This window comes from Parasteatoda tepidariorum, chromosome 11 (genome assembly GCF_982258835.1).
Source record: "Parasteatoda tepidariorum strain Cologne lab strain chromosome 11, Ptep-v5.0, whole genome shotgun sequence".
Taxonomy (NCBI): Eukaryota; Metazoa; Arthropoda; class Arachnida; order Araneae; family Theridiidae; genus Parasteatoda; species Parasteatoda tepidariorum.
In genome coordinates, this window is record NC_141765.1 from 40,528,404 (window position 1) to 40,544,651 (window position 16,248).

The window sequence follows — 16,248 nt, forward strand, 5'->3', positions numbered from 1 at the left end:
TTATTTGTGTTTTCTTTCAGTATTGTAATTTTCAAATTTGGTTTATGCTGCATTTGCGCTTTTCTTATTTGAAAAATTATTTTGAAAAATTATTTTGAAAAATTATTTTGTTTTTATTTCATGCTTCAGGTGTTTTCTAATTAATTTAAAGCGTCAAAGGGTTTTGTTGGATGTCTAGGTTTTATATGTCTAATTTAGTATTTCCTTTTAGGTTAATTTTAAATAATGCAAAGTACAATATATAAATATTTTATGGCGCCTGGCTCGTCGCGCGCCCAAACAAGGAGCACTGAAGTTAGTCTTGACTTAGGGATTACTTCGGACAAAAAGTTACTAAGTCAAATATTTTGTTTAAATAAATTTAAAAATATAAAAAAATTTAAAAAGTTTAAGAAATGTTGTAATAAAAAATGTAAAACTTGTCCTTTGGCTGATAGTTCTCAAATTGACAGTCATTCTAATGTATTTTTTTGTAAAAGTATTAATATTATTTATTTAATTCAGTGCAATTGTTGTAATTTGTGTTATGTTGGTCAGACAGGTCTTGAATTTCATAAGCGGATTAATTCCCACAGATCAGCTATAAAAAATTTTAATAATAGTAATTGTTCCACGGATTATGAAATTTTGCATTTTCAATTTCATGATTTTAATAATGTTACTCTTTTTATTTTGGATTTTATGGAAAATTTAGATAAAAGACTTGATTTAGAAAATATTTACATTGGTAGTCTTAAGACTCTTTTTCCTTATGGATTAAATAGTAAATTTAATGGGGAAGGTACTGTTAATACTGAAGATTTTTGTATTTATAATAAATTAAAAGTTTTTGATTTTCCTGGTGTTTGTGATTCAAAATTTAGAAGTAAAAGGGGAGGTGGAAAAGGTAAGGGTAAATTTATTGAGTTTGATGAGTTTTCGAATTTTTGTAACTTACCTGTTAATTTGAATAATATTTTCACTATTAGAAAATATATTTTTGGTTTTAAAAATAAAATTTTAAAAAATTTCCTTATTAAATTTGGTTCTAAAATTAAATTTGATACTGAACTTGTTAAATTTATAGTTTTGGATTTAATTAAATCAAAAATTGGTGTTAATAAAACTGATTTGCTTTTTAATAATGTTTCTAAAGTCGAAAGGGTTTTTTGTACGATTAATTTTCATGATAAGAATTTTGAAAATGCTAAGTTACCACAGATTATTCATGGTCTTTCTGATTTCTTTCCTTTAGAACAAATTAGAGTTACTGCTGCTTTTAAATATTCTTCTACACTTAGGAAAAAGGTGTGCAATTATAATTTTTTAAGTCGAAATCTTAATTGTATTTCTAAATCTGATTGTTATTGTAATGAGGAGGGTTTTTCAAAATTTATTGATAATGATTATGGACATGTTATTACCGGAAATTTGGAAATTGTGGGTGATCAGGATCTAATTAGCATTTTAAGTAAGGGTTCAAAATTTAGAACCAGAGTTAAGATGAAAAAAGAAGATTTTATTTTATCCATTAAAAAAGATCTAGATTTTTTTATTGCAAAAATTTCCAGAAAATATCATTGGCCTGTTGAGGGTTTTTCTGAGTGGAAAGCTAAAATTATTGAAAGGGTTAGATTTAATTTATTTAATACCAGTTTTAGTTCTTTTCCTAAAGGTACTTTTATTGATTATGATTTATCTAGAAAAATTAAAAATCTTAAGGATAAATTCATTGTTACTGTTGTAGATAAAGCTTCAAATAATTTTTGTATTATGTGTAAATATTTTTTTAAAAAATTGATTATTGGAGAATATAATGCAAATAATACCTATTTAAAGTTAAAAGAAGATAAAAAAGTTATTGAAAAAAGAATTATTGCATTTAGTAAAAAATTAAAATTTAAATTAAATAGGATTACATTTCCATATTTATTTCCAATAGTTAAATTTCATAAAAATCCAATTAAATTTAGGTTTATAGCATGTGGTACTAATAGTTATAATTCTGATATTAGTAAAAGGTTTTTTTGTTTTTTAAAAATTATTTTGCTTAAAATTAAAAAAGAAAAAAAATATTATTATTGAAAGTAATGTTGAAGTTTTGGATTTTATTAAAAGTAATGATATTTCCAGCATTAACACTTTTGATTTTGAAAATTTGTATACCAGCATACCACATGAAAAAATTATTGAGATTTGTGAAGGTATTTATGACAAGTATTTATTTGATGAAAAAATTGATAGGTTTAACTGGTTAGATTTATGCAAGTTTAATCTTTTTGAGAATGTTCTTTTTAATGGTTTAGATTTTTATAAACAAATTATTGGAATTCCACAAGGTAATTCCTTTTCTGGGGCTTTTGCCAACATTTTTTTGCACTTTTTTGAGGCTAAATTTCTTGAACATAAAGTACTTAATGCTTTCCGATATATTGATGATTTGATTTTGTTTAATTGTGACGATTTTAATTTTATTTATACAATTTATCCTGGTGATTTGGTCCTGAAAAAAACTAATGAAAATTGCTTTAATATTGAATATTTAGATTTTAAAATTGATATTGTTAACAATTTTATAAAAATTGGTGTGTTTGATAAAAGAAAAGCCTTTAATTTTAATGTTATTTTTTTCTGCAACTTTAAAACTAATTTGTGTAGTAAAATATTCAAAAATCTTGTTTTTTCGCAATTAGTTAGGATCAAGAAAATTTGTAATAATGTTGAAAGTTTTCGAGAAGCTGTGGATAATTTTTTAAATAATTTGAGTAAAAATGATTTTCCTTTTAATTTTTGTAATGTTAATTTTTTAATTAAAAAAATGATTGATGGTTTTTAGGTTTTTTTATATTTTTTCTTTTAACAGGGCGCAATTCTAGTCTTAACTGAGCAGCCCCAGTTAAGCATTCTATTAATTTATCTACGTATCTCCTTCTCCTGACCTTTTCATTTTTAAACTTTTACTGCGCATTATTATAGGGGGCGTTGTTTTTCAGTTTTTGTGTTTTCTTTTCCTCCGCTTTTGAAGTTGATTCTTGACCTGTGACTGTGAGTTTTTAATTTTCTGATGATTTTTATTGATTTTCTTTTCGTAATTTGTTTATTCTTTTGAATGTATCTTGTTTTTCCTGGACCTCTATACAAAACCATCGGGGTACTGAGGGAGATATTTTAAGCTTTTGCTTCTCCCTCAAATAGAAATGGTTTTGTTTTTAATGGCTACCGGGGCCGGTACCCCCTGAAGACGTCGGCTTCGGTGGTCGTATTTTTGTTTTATTTCATTTGTTTTGTATTAATAGTTATATATTTTGAGATGAAATTTGAGCTCAAAATAAAATGGGTATTTTCCCTTTTGAATTACTGAAACTAAATAGATATTTCTTTTTAGAAAGTTAACACCATTATATTTTAAAAAATAAGAAAGTTAAAATTTACTTTGTAAAATTCTGGAACAGATACTATTCATTGGCATAAATGATAAATGCAATATATATGAAAACAACAGAGTCCATAAAACAATTTTGTGGACTCTTATAATCAATCATATGCAGGTTTTTTAAAATCCTAGCAATAGTGAATGTATGTATAATTGTAGTACTCCTAGTATGCCATTAATGGTTTTATGGATCCTGAAAATTATCTTTATATTGTTATCAAACTGATTAATAATCATTTTAGCTGAGATAAACTGAGTGAAAAAATAATTTTAGCTGAGACAAACTGAGCCAAAAAGAGATTTTAACTGAGACAAAATGCAATTTCTGGTGAGACAATTTGATATTTTGCGAGTAGCTTCCCTGTAATGAAGTTAAACTTTTCTGACCAAAGAAAAGGACACAATTGGGCATGCCCATTTTGTTTATTACTGATTAAAATTTCATTTCTACCTCCTTCTCCCCCCAAAAATTATTTTTCTCCAATCAGTTAGTAAGTTTTTTCTGGTATAATAATGATAGAGAATATGCACTTTAAAACTGTTTCTGATAACTTGGTAAACATGAAGAAAATAAGTCTAGCTCAACTGACAAATGTGAACAATTTAAACTGAATTTATCAGCATAGATAAGCATATAAATTATTTTAGAGCAAATTAAGAGTAAAGCAAAAACCTAGCTATTTTTTCCCCTTCTCTATTGAATTAGCGAATATTTTCTGCTTTTTCCAGAAAAATTTTCCTTACTGCTATATTTTGTAACTTATTTAAAATATGAATCTAGGAAATATTTGCAAGTATCTTGGCTCATAGTATAGTTTATTTTTAGTTTAGTCTGAGTCAGGCCTAGAGGATAAATATAACCTGGTGTTGTACAGTTTTACATCTAAACACAAATAAAAAATATTTAGCCTTCAGTACTTTCTGAGACCCAAACTCTTGGTTAAGAGGTTAAGGTTAAGAGGAATATAAATGCGATCTTAAACTTCTCCTTATATTTTGCTATTAAATTTCTCATTTCAAAAAAAAAAAAAAAAAAAAAAATAATAATAATAATTAAATAAAAACAAGAAAAAAACATAATTATAAAATTATTTTTTTAAGCTATTCTTTTCTTCCTGTGTTCAAGAAAACTTTTAAAGTTCTTTTTTTAAAAAAATGTAACCATTGAAGAGTCCAAAATTAAGATACAGTGACCTCTCACTTATGCACCACCTCTTTTATGCACCTTTTTAATTTATACTACGATTTTCATAGGTCCCAGTACATTAGATAGGAAAATAATGATAAACATCCTTCGTTTAAGCGTCGCTCTAAAAAGAAATTTTTCAAACATGCGCCGAAATTTTAGGCTAACATTTTAATTTTTTAATCCTTTAAATATTTTTTCTTTTTTTAAAATTTTTTTTTTTTAAAATTAAAAATGAAGCAAATAAGCAATCCTTGTTACAGATAAAAATAAATATATGTTGTTAGATCCTATTGAATTTGCTTGCCCCTGTGACCTTTTCATTTTTGCTATTTTTGGAAAGACATTCTTTCTAGAAATTTGAGTAGGGTGTCTTATCTGTTACTCCAACAGCAATGAAGGCCCATTCATCTTTTAGAAAATGACCATTCCTCTTGTCCAGAGGTTAGTTTTACTCCCATGCTGCTTTCTAGAAAAAAAAACACCTAGAATACGAAAGATAAAAGAGACCGTGATCACTTACTTGAAGTCAGATGGACATTATTAGTAAATAAATGGAGGTGATCTGTTTAGTGACAGTAGTAATTGAACAACTTATTGTGCAGCATATTATGACATCAAGTACTTTTCTTAGAAATTTATCATGTGATGTTTCACCCCCTCCCATAAAACTCAAATTTTTTGTGAAGAACTATTGACGAGATGATAAAGTTCCCCCAAATCACACAGCAGTATTAAAAGTTTTAGACACTATTCGTGGCTATTTACAATTTAATTTTGCTTCTGAAACTCCCCCTTATCCCATTTATATGAAATGGAAAAAACTGTTTTTGAATAACGTCGGCAAAAACAAATACAAACATGTATTAAGATTATTTTGTAAAAAAATAAATTGTCTTAAGGTATGATAAATTTTTTCTTTGTATCATCATCATAGTTGGCTAGACAGCCCAATGTGAGCCAATGCCTTCCACTGAAAATTTCTCCATGACGACTTCCGATTTATCTTTGATCTCCAATTTTTTTCATTAATTGCGAGAAAATCAGACTCCACTGAGTCAGCCCATCTCAACCGCGGCCTTCCCCGCTTTCTTTTTCCAGTGGGTCTAAAAAGCAGTATCTTTTTTATTGTGTTGTCGTCACTCATTCGAATCACGTGGGCGATCCAATTCATTCTATTTATTTTTATGTATTTAATAATATCAGGTTCTTTATAAATCTTGTACAGTTCAAAGTTTAATCTCCTTCTCCAGTTATTGTTTTTCTTTACACCACCAAGTATACCCCGCAAAATCTTTCTCTCAAATATTGCGATACAATTTTCCTCCAATTTTGTCACTGTCCAAGCTTCAGAAGCGGATGTCAAGACTGGCTGGACAAGAGTTTTGTAGATTAAGAACTTTGTTTTTCTAGAAAGAAACCTAGATTTAATAAATCTTCTCAGCCCATAGACAGCCCTATTCACTAAATAGAGTCAGTGTTTTATTTCAGGAGTAATTCTGTTGTTAATGGTAATAATTGATCCTAAGTAAGTTAAACTCCTCACTGTTTCAAATCTATAAGAATTTATTTCAAGATAGGGGTCTGGGACTTTGTTTCTTGAGAATAACATATATTTTGTTTTCTCAACATTTATGACCAAGCCCATTTGCCTTGTAGCCACCTCAAGGGCAAGAAATGCCTCTTTTAGGGCAAGAAGGAAACGAGCAATTATATCAACATCATCAGCATATGCAAGTAGTTGTACTGATCTAGTAAAAATGTGACCACTGGTACTAATGCCTGAATCACGAATAACTCTCTCAAGTGCAATATTACAATGTAGACAGGAGAGAGAATCTCCTTGTCGAACAGTGAATGTGTCAAGATTTTCTGACAGAGACCCCAGAAACTTAATCTTACACTTTGTATCTTTCAAAGAAAGTCTTCTCAATTTAATGAGTTTTGAAGGTATTTTAAAAGTATTCATTGTTTCAAAAAGATAATTTCTATTGATACTATCAAAAGCAGCCTTGAAATCAATAAAAAGATGATGTGTTTCAATGTTAAATTCCATTGATTTCTCTAAAATCTGACGGAGACGAAATATCTGATCTTTAGTTGATTTTCCATCACGGAATCCGCATTGATATTTTCCTATTTCTGAGTCAATGAACGGTAACAGCCTGAGACATAAAATTCTAGATAGAATTTTATAAGTTATACAAAGAAGACTAATGCCACGATAGTTGGAACAGGTCATAGGATCACCTTTCTTGTGAATTTTGCACAAAATGCTAATATTCCAATCCGTTGGCATAATCTCAGAGTGCCAGATGTCAGTAATAAGTTCAAATACATTTCTCAATAAGGTAGGTTCAGAATTTTTTAGCAGTTCTGCTGAAATAAGATCATGTTCCGAAGCCTTCTTATTCTTTAAGTTTTTAATTGCACCTCTGATCTCCTCAATAGTTGGAGCCTCAACTTCGATGTCATTTATGAATTCAGGTGCAATTATTTCAACGTCCTCACAATTTTCATTAAGAAGTTCTTTAAAATGTTCACACCATCTTTTTAAAATGTCTTGTTTATCACTAATAATTTCACCAAATTTGTTTTTGCATAGACTAGAGGTCTGTTTTAAGTCCAATCGACTGCGGTTGATTTTCCGATTGAATGCTCTGCATTCATTAATGGATTTTAGATGTTCATGTCTTTAAACAATTCTTCATCAAAGACCCTTTTTCTTGCCTAAAGAGTTTCTTCACCTCTTTTCTGCGTCTATGGTACTCCTCTGCACCATTTCTTGTGTGTGCTTGTATCATATGTTTATATGCAACATTCTTTTTATCATTAACAATGGCACAATCAACATCATACCAATCCTTACCCTGTTTCTTAGTTACTTTACCAATCACGGTATTGGCAGCGTTACAGATACTGTCTTTTATACATTTCCATTTATTTTCCACAGTACCATCATAATTCTTTAAATTCAACTGTTCCTTTACTTTTTCGCAATATTCAAGCCTTATCCTTTCATTTTAAGTTTATCACAGTCATATTCTCTCAAAATCTCTCCCTTAAACTTTTTTGCATTTGATAATCTTGATCTGACTTTGGGAATAATTAAGAAGTGATCTGAATCTACATTTGCTCCACGATAAGTTCTCACATCCATTTAGTCAGAGTAATGTCTTGCGTCAATATGTACATGATCAATTTGATTGGCATAAGTGCCACATGGGGCACGCCAGGTAGCTTTATGAATATTTTTATGTGGAAAAGACGTGCTTCTTATAATCATATTATGTGAAGCAGCAAAATCAATTAATTTGTGTCCATTATCATTGGTTGTATCATGTAAACTAAATCCACCAGTTACAAATTTAAATTCCCATGCTCTATCTACTTTAGCATTTAGATCTCCCATAAGAATTTTTACATAATATTTTGGACAACTGTAGTAAATTTTGTCTAAATTTTTCATAGAAAATTTCCTTTTCTTCTTCTGTTTTATCCTCAGTTGGTGCATAAGAACAGATAATACTGAAATTAAAGAACTTTCCCTTAATTCTGAGCCTACACAATCTCGGAGAGACTGCCTCAAATTCCAAAATCAGGTGTCGTATTCTTTTGCTTATGATAAAGCCAGTGCCCTCAATGTGTTTTTCGGGGTGACAACTGTAAAAAACAGTATGATTCTTTTTATTCAATGTTCCATTGCCAATCCATCTAACCTCCTGAATGGCAATCAAATCAATATTGTATTGTTCCATCTGTTCTAACAGCAAATGCAGAACCTTAGCTCTATAGAGAGACAGAACGCTTCAGCTTCCAATTCTCAAATCCAAATTTCGTTTTCCAAATCGTTTCCGTGAAGTCATCCGGGATTTTTCTTCTAAGGATTTCGCAGCAAGAAATTTTTACAGGATAGAGGTGTCAACCCTATGCCCAACTCCCTACCTGGAGGACCAGTCCCCTGATATAATCCCCAGAGGCAGGGTGCCCGGCTATACCCTCAGACACTGGGTACCCATTTTAGTCGCCTTTTACGACAAGCATGAGCTGCATTGGGACTATTCTTTCACACCCGGTCACCACACGGGTATTTTTCTTTGTATAATTATAGTAAATACCAAAACAGTATAAATATTAACATTTAATCTTTAGAAACATATTTATTCATATTGTCACTGAAATTTACGTTGCGTTTTAGAATTTTGAAGTTTTTCACTTATGCGCCTCTTTCACTTATGTGCCTCTTTCACTTATACGCTTTTTTCTCTTGGCCCCTTACACTGGTGCATAAGTGAGAGTTCACTGTAGTTTATTTTTTTTGTTATTAATTTTCTTGTAAAATTCAGATTTTTTTTCCTTCGAAAAATGGATAATAAGGGAAAGTGGTAATTACGCAAGGGTTACGGGCCTAGTTTCAATGGTTTGATAAAGAATTTTAAGTAGAGTGATTTAAATATTTTGATATGTTATACTGTCAAGTTATTTTTACATTTCAGAAATATGTATTCCATTAAATAATGAATTGTTAAGCTGAAAGTTCAAATTATATAATTGTTCTAAAATGTGAAATATTTTGACTTTATAAGACAGGTAATTTTTTTTAGGTCTTGGTGGCATGTACTTTTACCATACACTGTTGCACCAGCTGGTAATGGTATACAGTGGAAACTTTCAAACAGTGAGCAGCCAGTGTTCAATTATCTTGATAATGATAATAAAGAAGCTTGTTTTATAAAGATGGCTTAATTCCATCAATGAAATTCTTCCAGATTTGATATTTACATTCTGAAAATTCTTCCATTTTTTTTTTACAAATTTGTATAACTTATTTTAGTACTTAAACAGATAGAGCTTAAAAAGAAGTTTTGGAGTAGAGATCTTTTTATTAACCTTTTTTTGATAATAAAAATGCTCTAAACTGTACATAAAATTAAGTTATATTTGAAGTGAACAAATAAAAATCAATTTAATTGTTGTGTTAAATATTGTTGTTGTGTTAAATTTACTGACATAATGAAGCTTGATTATCACCACTTAAAATAAACAAATGTATTAAAAAAGATTAAAAAGATTTAAAAATATAAATCCTTTAAAATTATATTATATAAAATTACATAAGCAGGACCAACTTAAAAGGAGTGAACTACTTAGGTTCCAGCTCCAGACTCTCAAAAATTAAGACAACAAAATTGAGTCACATATTTTTTTTAAATTAAAAAAAAAAAAAGCATTTTGATTGTAGATTTTGCAAAATACTAAAAAAATACTAAGTTTGGTCGTAATTAATTTAATGTGTCCCTCAACAATGATGTGTTAAGTAGAATTAAAGTTACTCTCCTCTAATTTTTTCGATTATCATGTTTTGCTTCAAGTCTCGGATTGCAAGAACAAGTTTAGTAAAAAGTTGTGGAAACAGTCTTTAGTATCTCTCTCCTTACTGTGACCCTTCCATTATTACAGCCAATCCTGTTTGGCATTCAATAGAAATAATGTTATTTTAACACTCATAAAAAGATGCAAATTGAACTGTTCATTCTAATATGGTTATCAAAATTTTTTTTTAATTCTTTTTTTTTAATTTTCTAAAAATGGCTGTTAAACATTTTTGCTCTTTCAAAACAATCTCCAATTGACTATGAATCAATGGTTGGCATAAGTACTGAGGAATGATTCAAACCACCGTTTCTTTTGGCTGAATGAGTGAAAAACAGTATCAATTGAAATATTAATTACTTCTGATCATTGAGAATTATCGCATATTGCATTCTTGTGTGGAAATCGGAGTCTTTGTAAATTTTCTTTACATAGGTTTCAAGGTTCTTCAATAAAATTTTTCTTGTCTGAAAATTGGTTTCACTCTTTATGTGATGTGTTGTAATGGGTGATTCATTTTGTAGTTAAAGCATATGGCCACATTCTACTTGATAATATTTTTGCTTAGGCATTGCAGTTTTCAGGATGTATGTTATTTAGCAAAAATGACAGCTCATAATCAGCATTACATCATATGCTTACAACAAGAACATTTTGAAGGAAGAATATTTTTCTCAAAATAAGTTCAGTATTTATGAGTAATGAATATATATTTGCTTTAGTTTTGTGTACTCATAATATAGTGATCTCATGTTATAACATTAATTTCCATTGGGGGAATTATAACGAGCATTGATAGTATCAGTTTATTAAGGAAAAGAAAAAACAAAACTTGACATAGATTTTTTAGTGTGTATTTTAAGTCTTTGTAATGAGTTTAGAACTGAAGTAGTATAATCTATAAAAATAGTATTTTACTCATCTGAAAATATTTAGTTTTTTAAAATTTTTTCAAAATTATTTTTGCCATTATAAAAACTTAACATTTAAGGTAGTTTAATGTTTGTGTAATTAACATAAAATTTTTTATCATTGTTAAAGGAACAAAATTCTAGACTATTAAGATTCTACAGTTTGAATATTTTTAAAAAAGTTGCAACAGAACTGAATAACTGGTAAATTTTGACTAATTTATAATTGATGGATCTCTAGTTACTTACCATTTCCATGCTTCTTCACACCTTGTTCCAGCTCTGACTGAAAGCCGATTTCTATATAAATTTTTATTCTAAAGAAAGTCAGCTTGATATTAATCAATAAAAACCACTAAATTTAATTTTACAGTCACATAGGATCATAAATGCCATGTTACCAATTTTTCTTGGCAAATGTCTACTCTATGAGAAGATATTAATATCTAGGTGAAATACAGTAGGACATGTATATAACAAGGGACTAGGAAAACAGCAAAATGCTCGTTAGATCTGATAGATTGGTATGCTCATTAAAACTTAAGGTTGATGTAAAAAATTTAACATGAAAACAACTTGTGTGAATTGCTTCTAGATTTTTTATTGTGGAGGGAAAATGTTTTTATCAAACATTGATTTTATAGATAACACTTTTCTTCTTGAAATTTTCAACAATTAAATGAAAACCACGCTTTGAAGAAAAAGTAAGTGGTGGAAATGAGCTTCTATTATATGTGACTCTGAAGCTAAAAATGCTTCTGCAACAATTTATGTAATTCTCGCAAAATATTCAGACCACCTCAAAATTCTTTTCTTATCTTCAGGAAGCAGGAAAATGGGCTGTCCTGTCCAGCGTCGCTATTATTGGAGTCCCCCTTTTTTCTGAAGGTTTCACTTGTTGTTGATATGTTGTTTGCTGATATGTTGTTGCATGGGAGTGGCAGTTTTTCTTCTAAAGTAGCATATTCAAATGTTGTGTTTCAGGATGAAGTTCTTCTTGCTTGAGCTTGTCAGATATGTGGCACCTCTGCATTTGTTGCATTTTGTACCATGCTCAGAGCCCAATTTTTCCTAGTTCCATTGTCTTGAGTCGCCTACTTTGTTTATATAGTCTGACAGTCCCTTAATGGAGTTAAGGTGAAGCTCTTTAGGATATGGATTGCCTAAGGTAGTGAGGCACGTAAGGGCGAGGGCATCACACTCGTATAAGATGTGATGTGCTGATTCTACCGCTTCACAGCATTTCCGACGTATTGGTTCTTGTTCGAAAAGTCCCATTCTATGTAGATGTTTCCTAAAATGATAGTGCCCAGTGATGAAGCCTACAATTGTTTGAATCTTCAATCTTGGGAACCTAAGGATTTCAGAAGCAATTTTTGCAGATGGACTGCTGATCATGCTTTTAGCATGTTTTTGTCCAGGAGAATTGCGCCAAACTTTGTTCATCTCCTGTTTTTCCCATTTTAGGATGGCCTTCTTTGTAGTCTTCATGTTGTTTCCACAGAATGGTTTCGTTCCGATTGGATTGAAAGAGGATCCCTGTTTTGCGAGTTCATCACCTCTTTCATTACCATCAATTCCTATATGTCCTGGTACCCAAATAAGAATAATTGTATTCCTTTTTGCCAGTTCTTTTAGGAGATTCTTGCATTCCAGAACAATTTTTGATTCAACTTGAAATGAGTAAAGAGCCATCAAGGCTGCATGACTGTTGCTGAAAATAAGAATCCACTTACCATGGTAGCCTTTCTTAATATTTATCTGCTGGCAGTTGACGATAGCAAGTGCTTCCGCCTGAAAGACAGTAGCATATTCCTCAAGACCTTCAAAAAATTGAATCTTGGTGACACGCCATAGACCCCCCAGTCCTGAGAGGTTACCTTTCTTTGACCCATCGGTGAACCAGATTAGATCATCATTTTTTGTATCAATCGTGTTATTCCATTATTCTCTGGTAGGAAAAACTACCTCAAATGGTCTTTCTCTCAATGCAGTCAGAAGGCATAAGGAGAGTTGGATGGTGGATTTTCTTAGTAATACTGGTATGACCTCCAGAAGAGGGCTTGCCATACCACTGATATTGCAGTTTCATTCTATATGCTGTCATTCTGGCAGCGCTGCACATGAAGATATCTAAAGCAGCCAGGTCCAGAATTGCCTCTAGTGCTCTGGTGGGAGTTGTGGACATTGCGTCTGGGATACACAAGCAGGTCAGTCTTTGCAGACTCCCCAGCTTGTCCTTCATAGTTTTCTGTTCCATTTTACACTACCATATCACTGAAGCATGAGTGAAAGCGGGCCTGACAATTGCTGTGTACAGTCCGCAAAAAAAAAAAAAAAACGAATCACCCTGAATAACTTTCGTTCTACTGATCGGATTTTCACGAACTAAGTGTCAATCTTAATGGTTCCTGGGGGTGACCTTAAATATGCTAATTAATTAGTGCTAACTATTAATTAAGTTACGAAATTAGACACAAAAACGTACTTTCTCTGAATAAACATGCATTTTTTTTTACATATTTGGATTTCTTATCTTCAAAATATAGGGGGTAGCCGCAATCTGGGAAATGTGGTCCCCATAGTTTGGTCAGGAGAGCGATTCAAAGTTCGTACCCCTTAATGTTAATTTCGCTTTTTGCGTTTTCAGTCATATTTTCAAAACTAATGAAGCAATTAAAAAAAAATTGCACCCACTCATAAAACTCATTTACCCAAAGATAATTTCATGCAAAAAATAATTTTTAATAATTATTTATTATTTTTTATTATTTAATTAAAGTGAGGATGAAAAAATATTGAATTATAAGGTATGAATTTTTTTATACCATATTAATCTACATATTTTTCAATTGAAAAATCTAAAGTTTCAACTGTTTTTATTTATTAAAAGCTGAGAAAAATTAAAATTAATTAATTTTAAAAAAATAATTTGGCGACAATAAAGAAATAACTAATTGGGGCGATTAATATTAAAATGTGATAAACTTGGGAGGAACTTGACTTCGTGCGCGTAGCGTAAAATTTCATTCATATTTTTTTCGCTAATAATCGTTTGCTAATCTTTTTATTTTTATTTCTTTCACACTATAAAATACGATGTTTCTTTTTCAGTCATTTAATAATTTATTTGCAATTTAGTAAAGAATTTTGAATAAAAAACACTTTATTCAACAAATGTCTAGTTTTAAAAAAGCGTGCTTCTGATAGAATACACCAGATTGTGCTTATTTAATGTGATTATTTTTTATTTTTTTTATTTTGTTTTTCAATAACTGATACAATTTCAATAATATACATGCGTATGCATAGATTTGGAGTAATATATTTATCAATTTCTTGAATATATATTTTATAAATATTAATAAAAATACGTAGTCAACATTTTTAAACATCTCTCACAACATCGCAAATTTCTCAACATCTTATAGGGTAAACTAAACAATGAAGGAACACTTAAGCTTAGCTTGCCTTTAAAAAAAATTCATAAAAATTTCAAAATTTGTAATTTTAGCTAAATGATGGTGTCGACATATTTGTTATTAAATGCAAATTATGTAAAAAAAGTTAGATAACTTACATAATATTGTTTTAAGCTTTTGGTGGCTTAAATAATAAGTAGTAAGATAACCAAGTGAAGGAACAGTTCTTACCAGTGAATAAACACTAAATTTTCCAGTGAATGAACACTTAATTTTGAGAATGTTTAATGCTCGTTAGGAATCCATAGGCCACACAAATGCCTAAAAACAAGATTTTTCTTGGAATTACAACATTAACGTGGAAAATGTTACTTTTTTCAGGCATGGAATGGAAAGTAAAATATGTTTGAATACATAATTTAAAAAAAATGTTTTTCATTTTTTTCTCACAGTTTAATAGTCCGTTCTAAATTATGAATGTTTATCATTGTGTAATCTGATGATGTTTTTATTATTATTATAATTCGATAATTTTTTTGTTTAATCTTTTCCTCATATTTTTTAAGCTTTTTTTAAAATCTTTTTAAGTATTTTTTTTCTCTTCGTCATGAGTAATTTATTTCTTTTTCTTTTGATTTAACCTTCCTCTTTTTTCCAAATTTTTGGCCAATGTAAATGTATCTTCGAAATTTCTTTTGATTTTCCAGTTCCATTTCCAGAATTCCTCACTGGATAATAAATGAGAAAAAGGAGTTTCGAAGTTTGAGTAAAACCCATCTCTCGTTGACTTATATCTAGTAGTTACTTATGAAACCAATCGTTTTTGCAACTAACAATGCCTCAAGAGGACTTATCTCAAAATCAGTTTTCAAGATACTTTCATTATTAATGTTAGTTGTCTCAGCTTCAGAGCCAAAATTTGATTATACAATTGTTCTTTTTGAAATAAATTCTTCAATATTGAGAAAAGCACAGACTATTGGATATTTGGGAGATTAAACTTTTCTGTCAATGTTCCTTTAAAAATTTGCAACATAACTTGTGAGATTTCCTTCTCAAGCTTCTGAAGAAATAGCGCATCGTTACTCTCGAAGCATGTGTTTTGTTGATTAGTTGTCTTGCTCATGAACTCTTGGTGTCTGTTTAGCATGCATTTGTTACAGTCAACGTTTTCTACATCGAATGAAAAAATATCGCATTTCATAAAAGCATTTTAACTTCATCAGTTGATGCCTCAAATCTTATTTAAAAATGGATGTAAAATTTTCTAGACATATTGTTTTACAATTCTTTTGTTTTCAAGATCTAACGAGATTTCCAAGAATTACGTAGAAAACTAAATCAGAAAATTTGTTTTGAGGAACAAAACTTGCTCAGTTTCAAATTGATATGAGATTTATACCTATCCAGAAGAAGCAAAATATGGAATTTGATTGCATTTTTAATTAGCCATGGGTAGAAACAATTGCAATATATTTGTAAAATGTTGCTGCGGTCATCGTTTCATTTCATGAATAGCTTTTTCCAATGAAATATGTAGCAGGGACTGATTCTGTAATATCTCAACGAATTCTTCTGTAAGGAAAAACTACCAATGGAGGTACTTTTTCTTTCCTAGGTACTTTAGAATATAAATCCTTATAATTTTTAAGGCCGCAGATTTTTCCCGTTTAAGGGCAGTATTCAACTCTTGTTTCATTCGCATTGTAAATGCAATCACTTTATAAAAGGATGCCAGGGCTACTTCCTTCCTAAAGATTCTCTGAAGTTCTTAAAACCAGTATTTCGAATATTATTCTCTAAGGGAAGTTTTGCCTTTTGAAATTATCTTCGCATTGCACTGAGTTATCGGTGGATGTCACCTTAAAAAACTTCACCCATTTTTCACCTAGATAATTGTCTTTAAATGGATTTTTTCTACCAGTTCCCGTTAGGACAAAAAGA

General features: G+C 30.0%; 1 protein-coding gene across 2 annotated transcripts in view; it reads left to right on the forward strand.

Annotated features, from left to right (window-relative positions):
• Window positions 1–16,248, forward strand: part of LOC107439422 (palmitoyltransferase ZDHHC16) — a 103,118-nt gene that overhangs the window by 38,971 nt on the left and 47,899 nt on the right. Inside the window, exon 9 of one of the 2 annotated variants that reach the window (XM_016052020.5) lies at window positions 9,203–9,581. The exons of the other annotated variant lie outside the window; for it this stretch is intronic. Coding sequence (XP_015907506.1) covers window positions 9,203–9,344 — 142 coding nt within the window. The 3' untranslated portion in view covers window positions 9,345–9,581. Of the gene's footprint in view, window positions 1–9,202; window positions 9,582–16,248 lie in introns of those variants that run through there. 2 annotated transcript variants of the gene reach the window in all.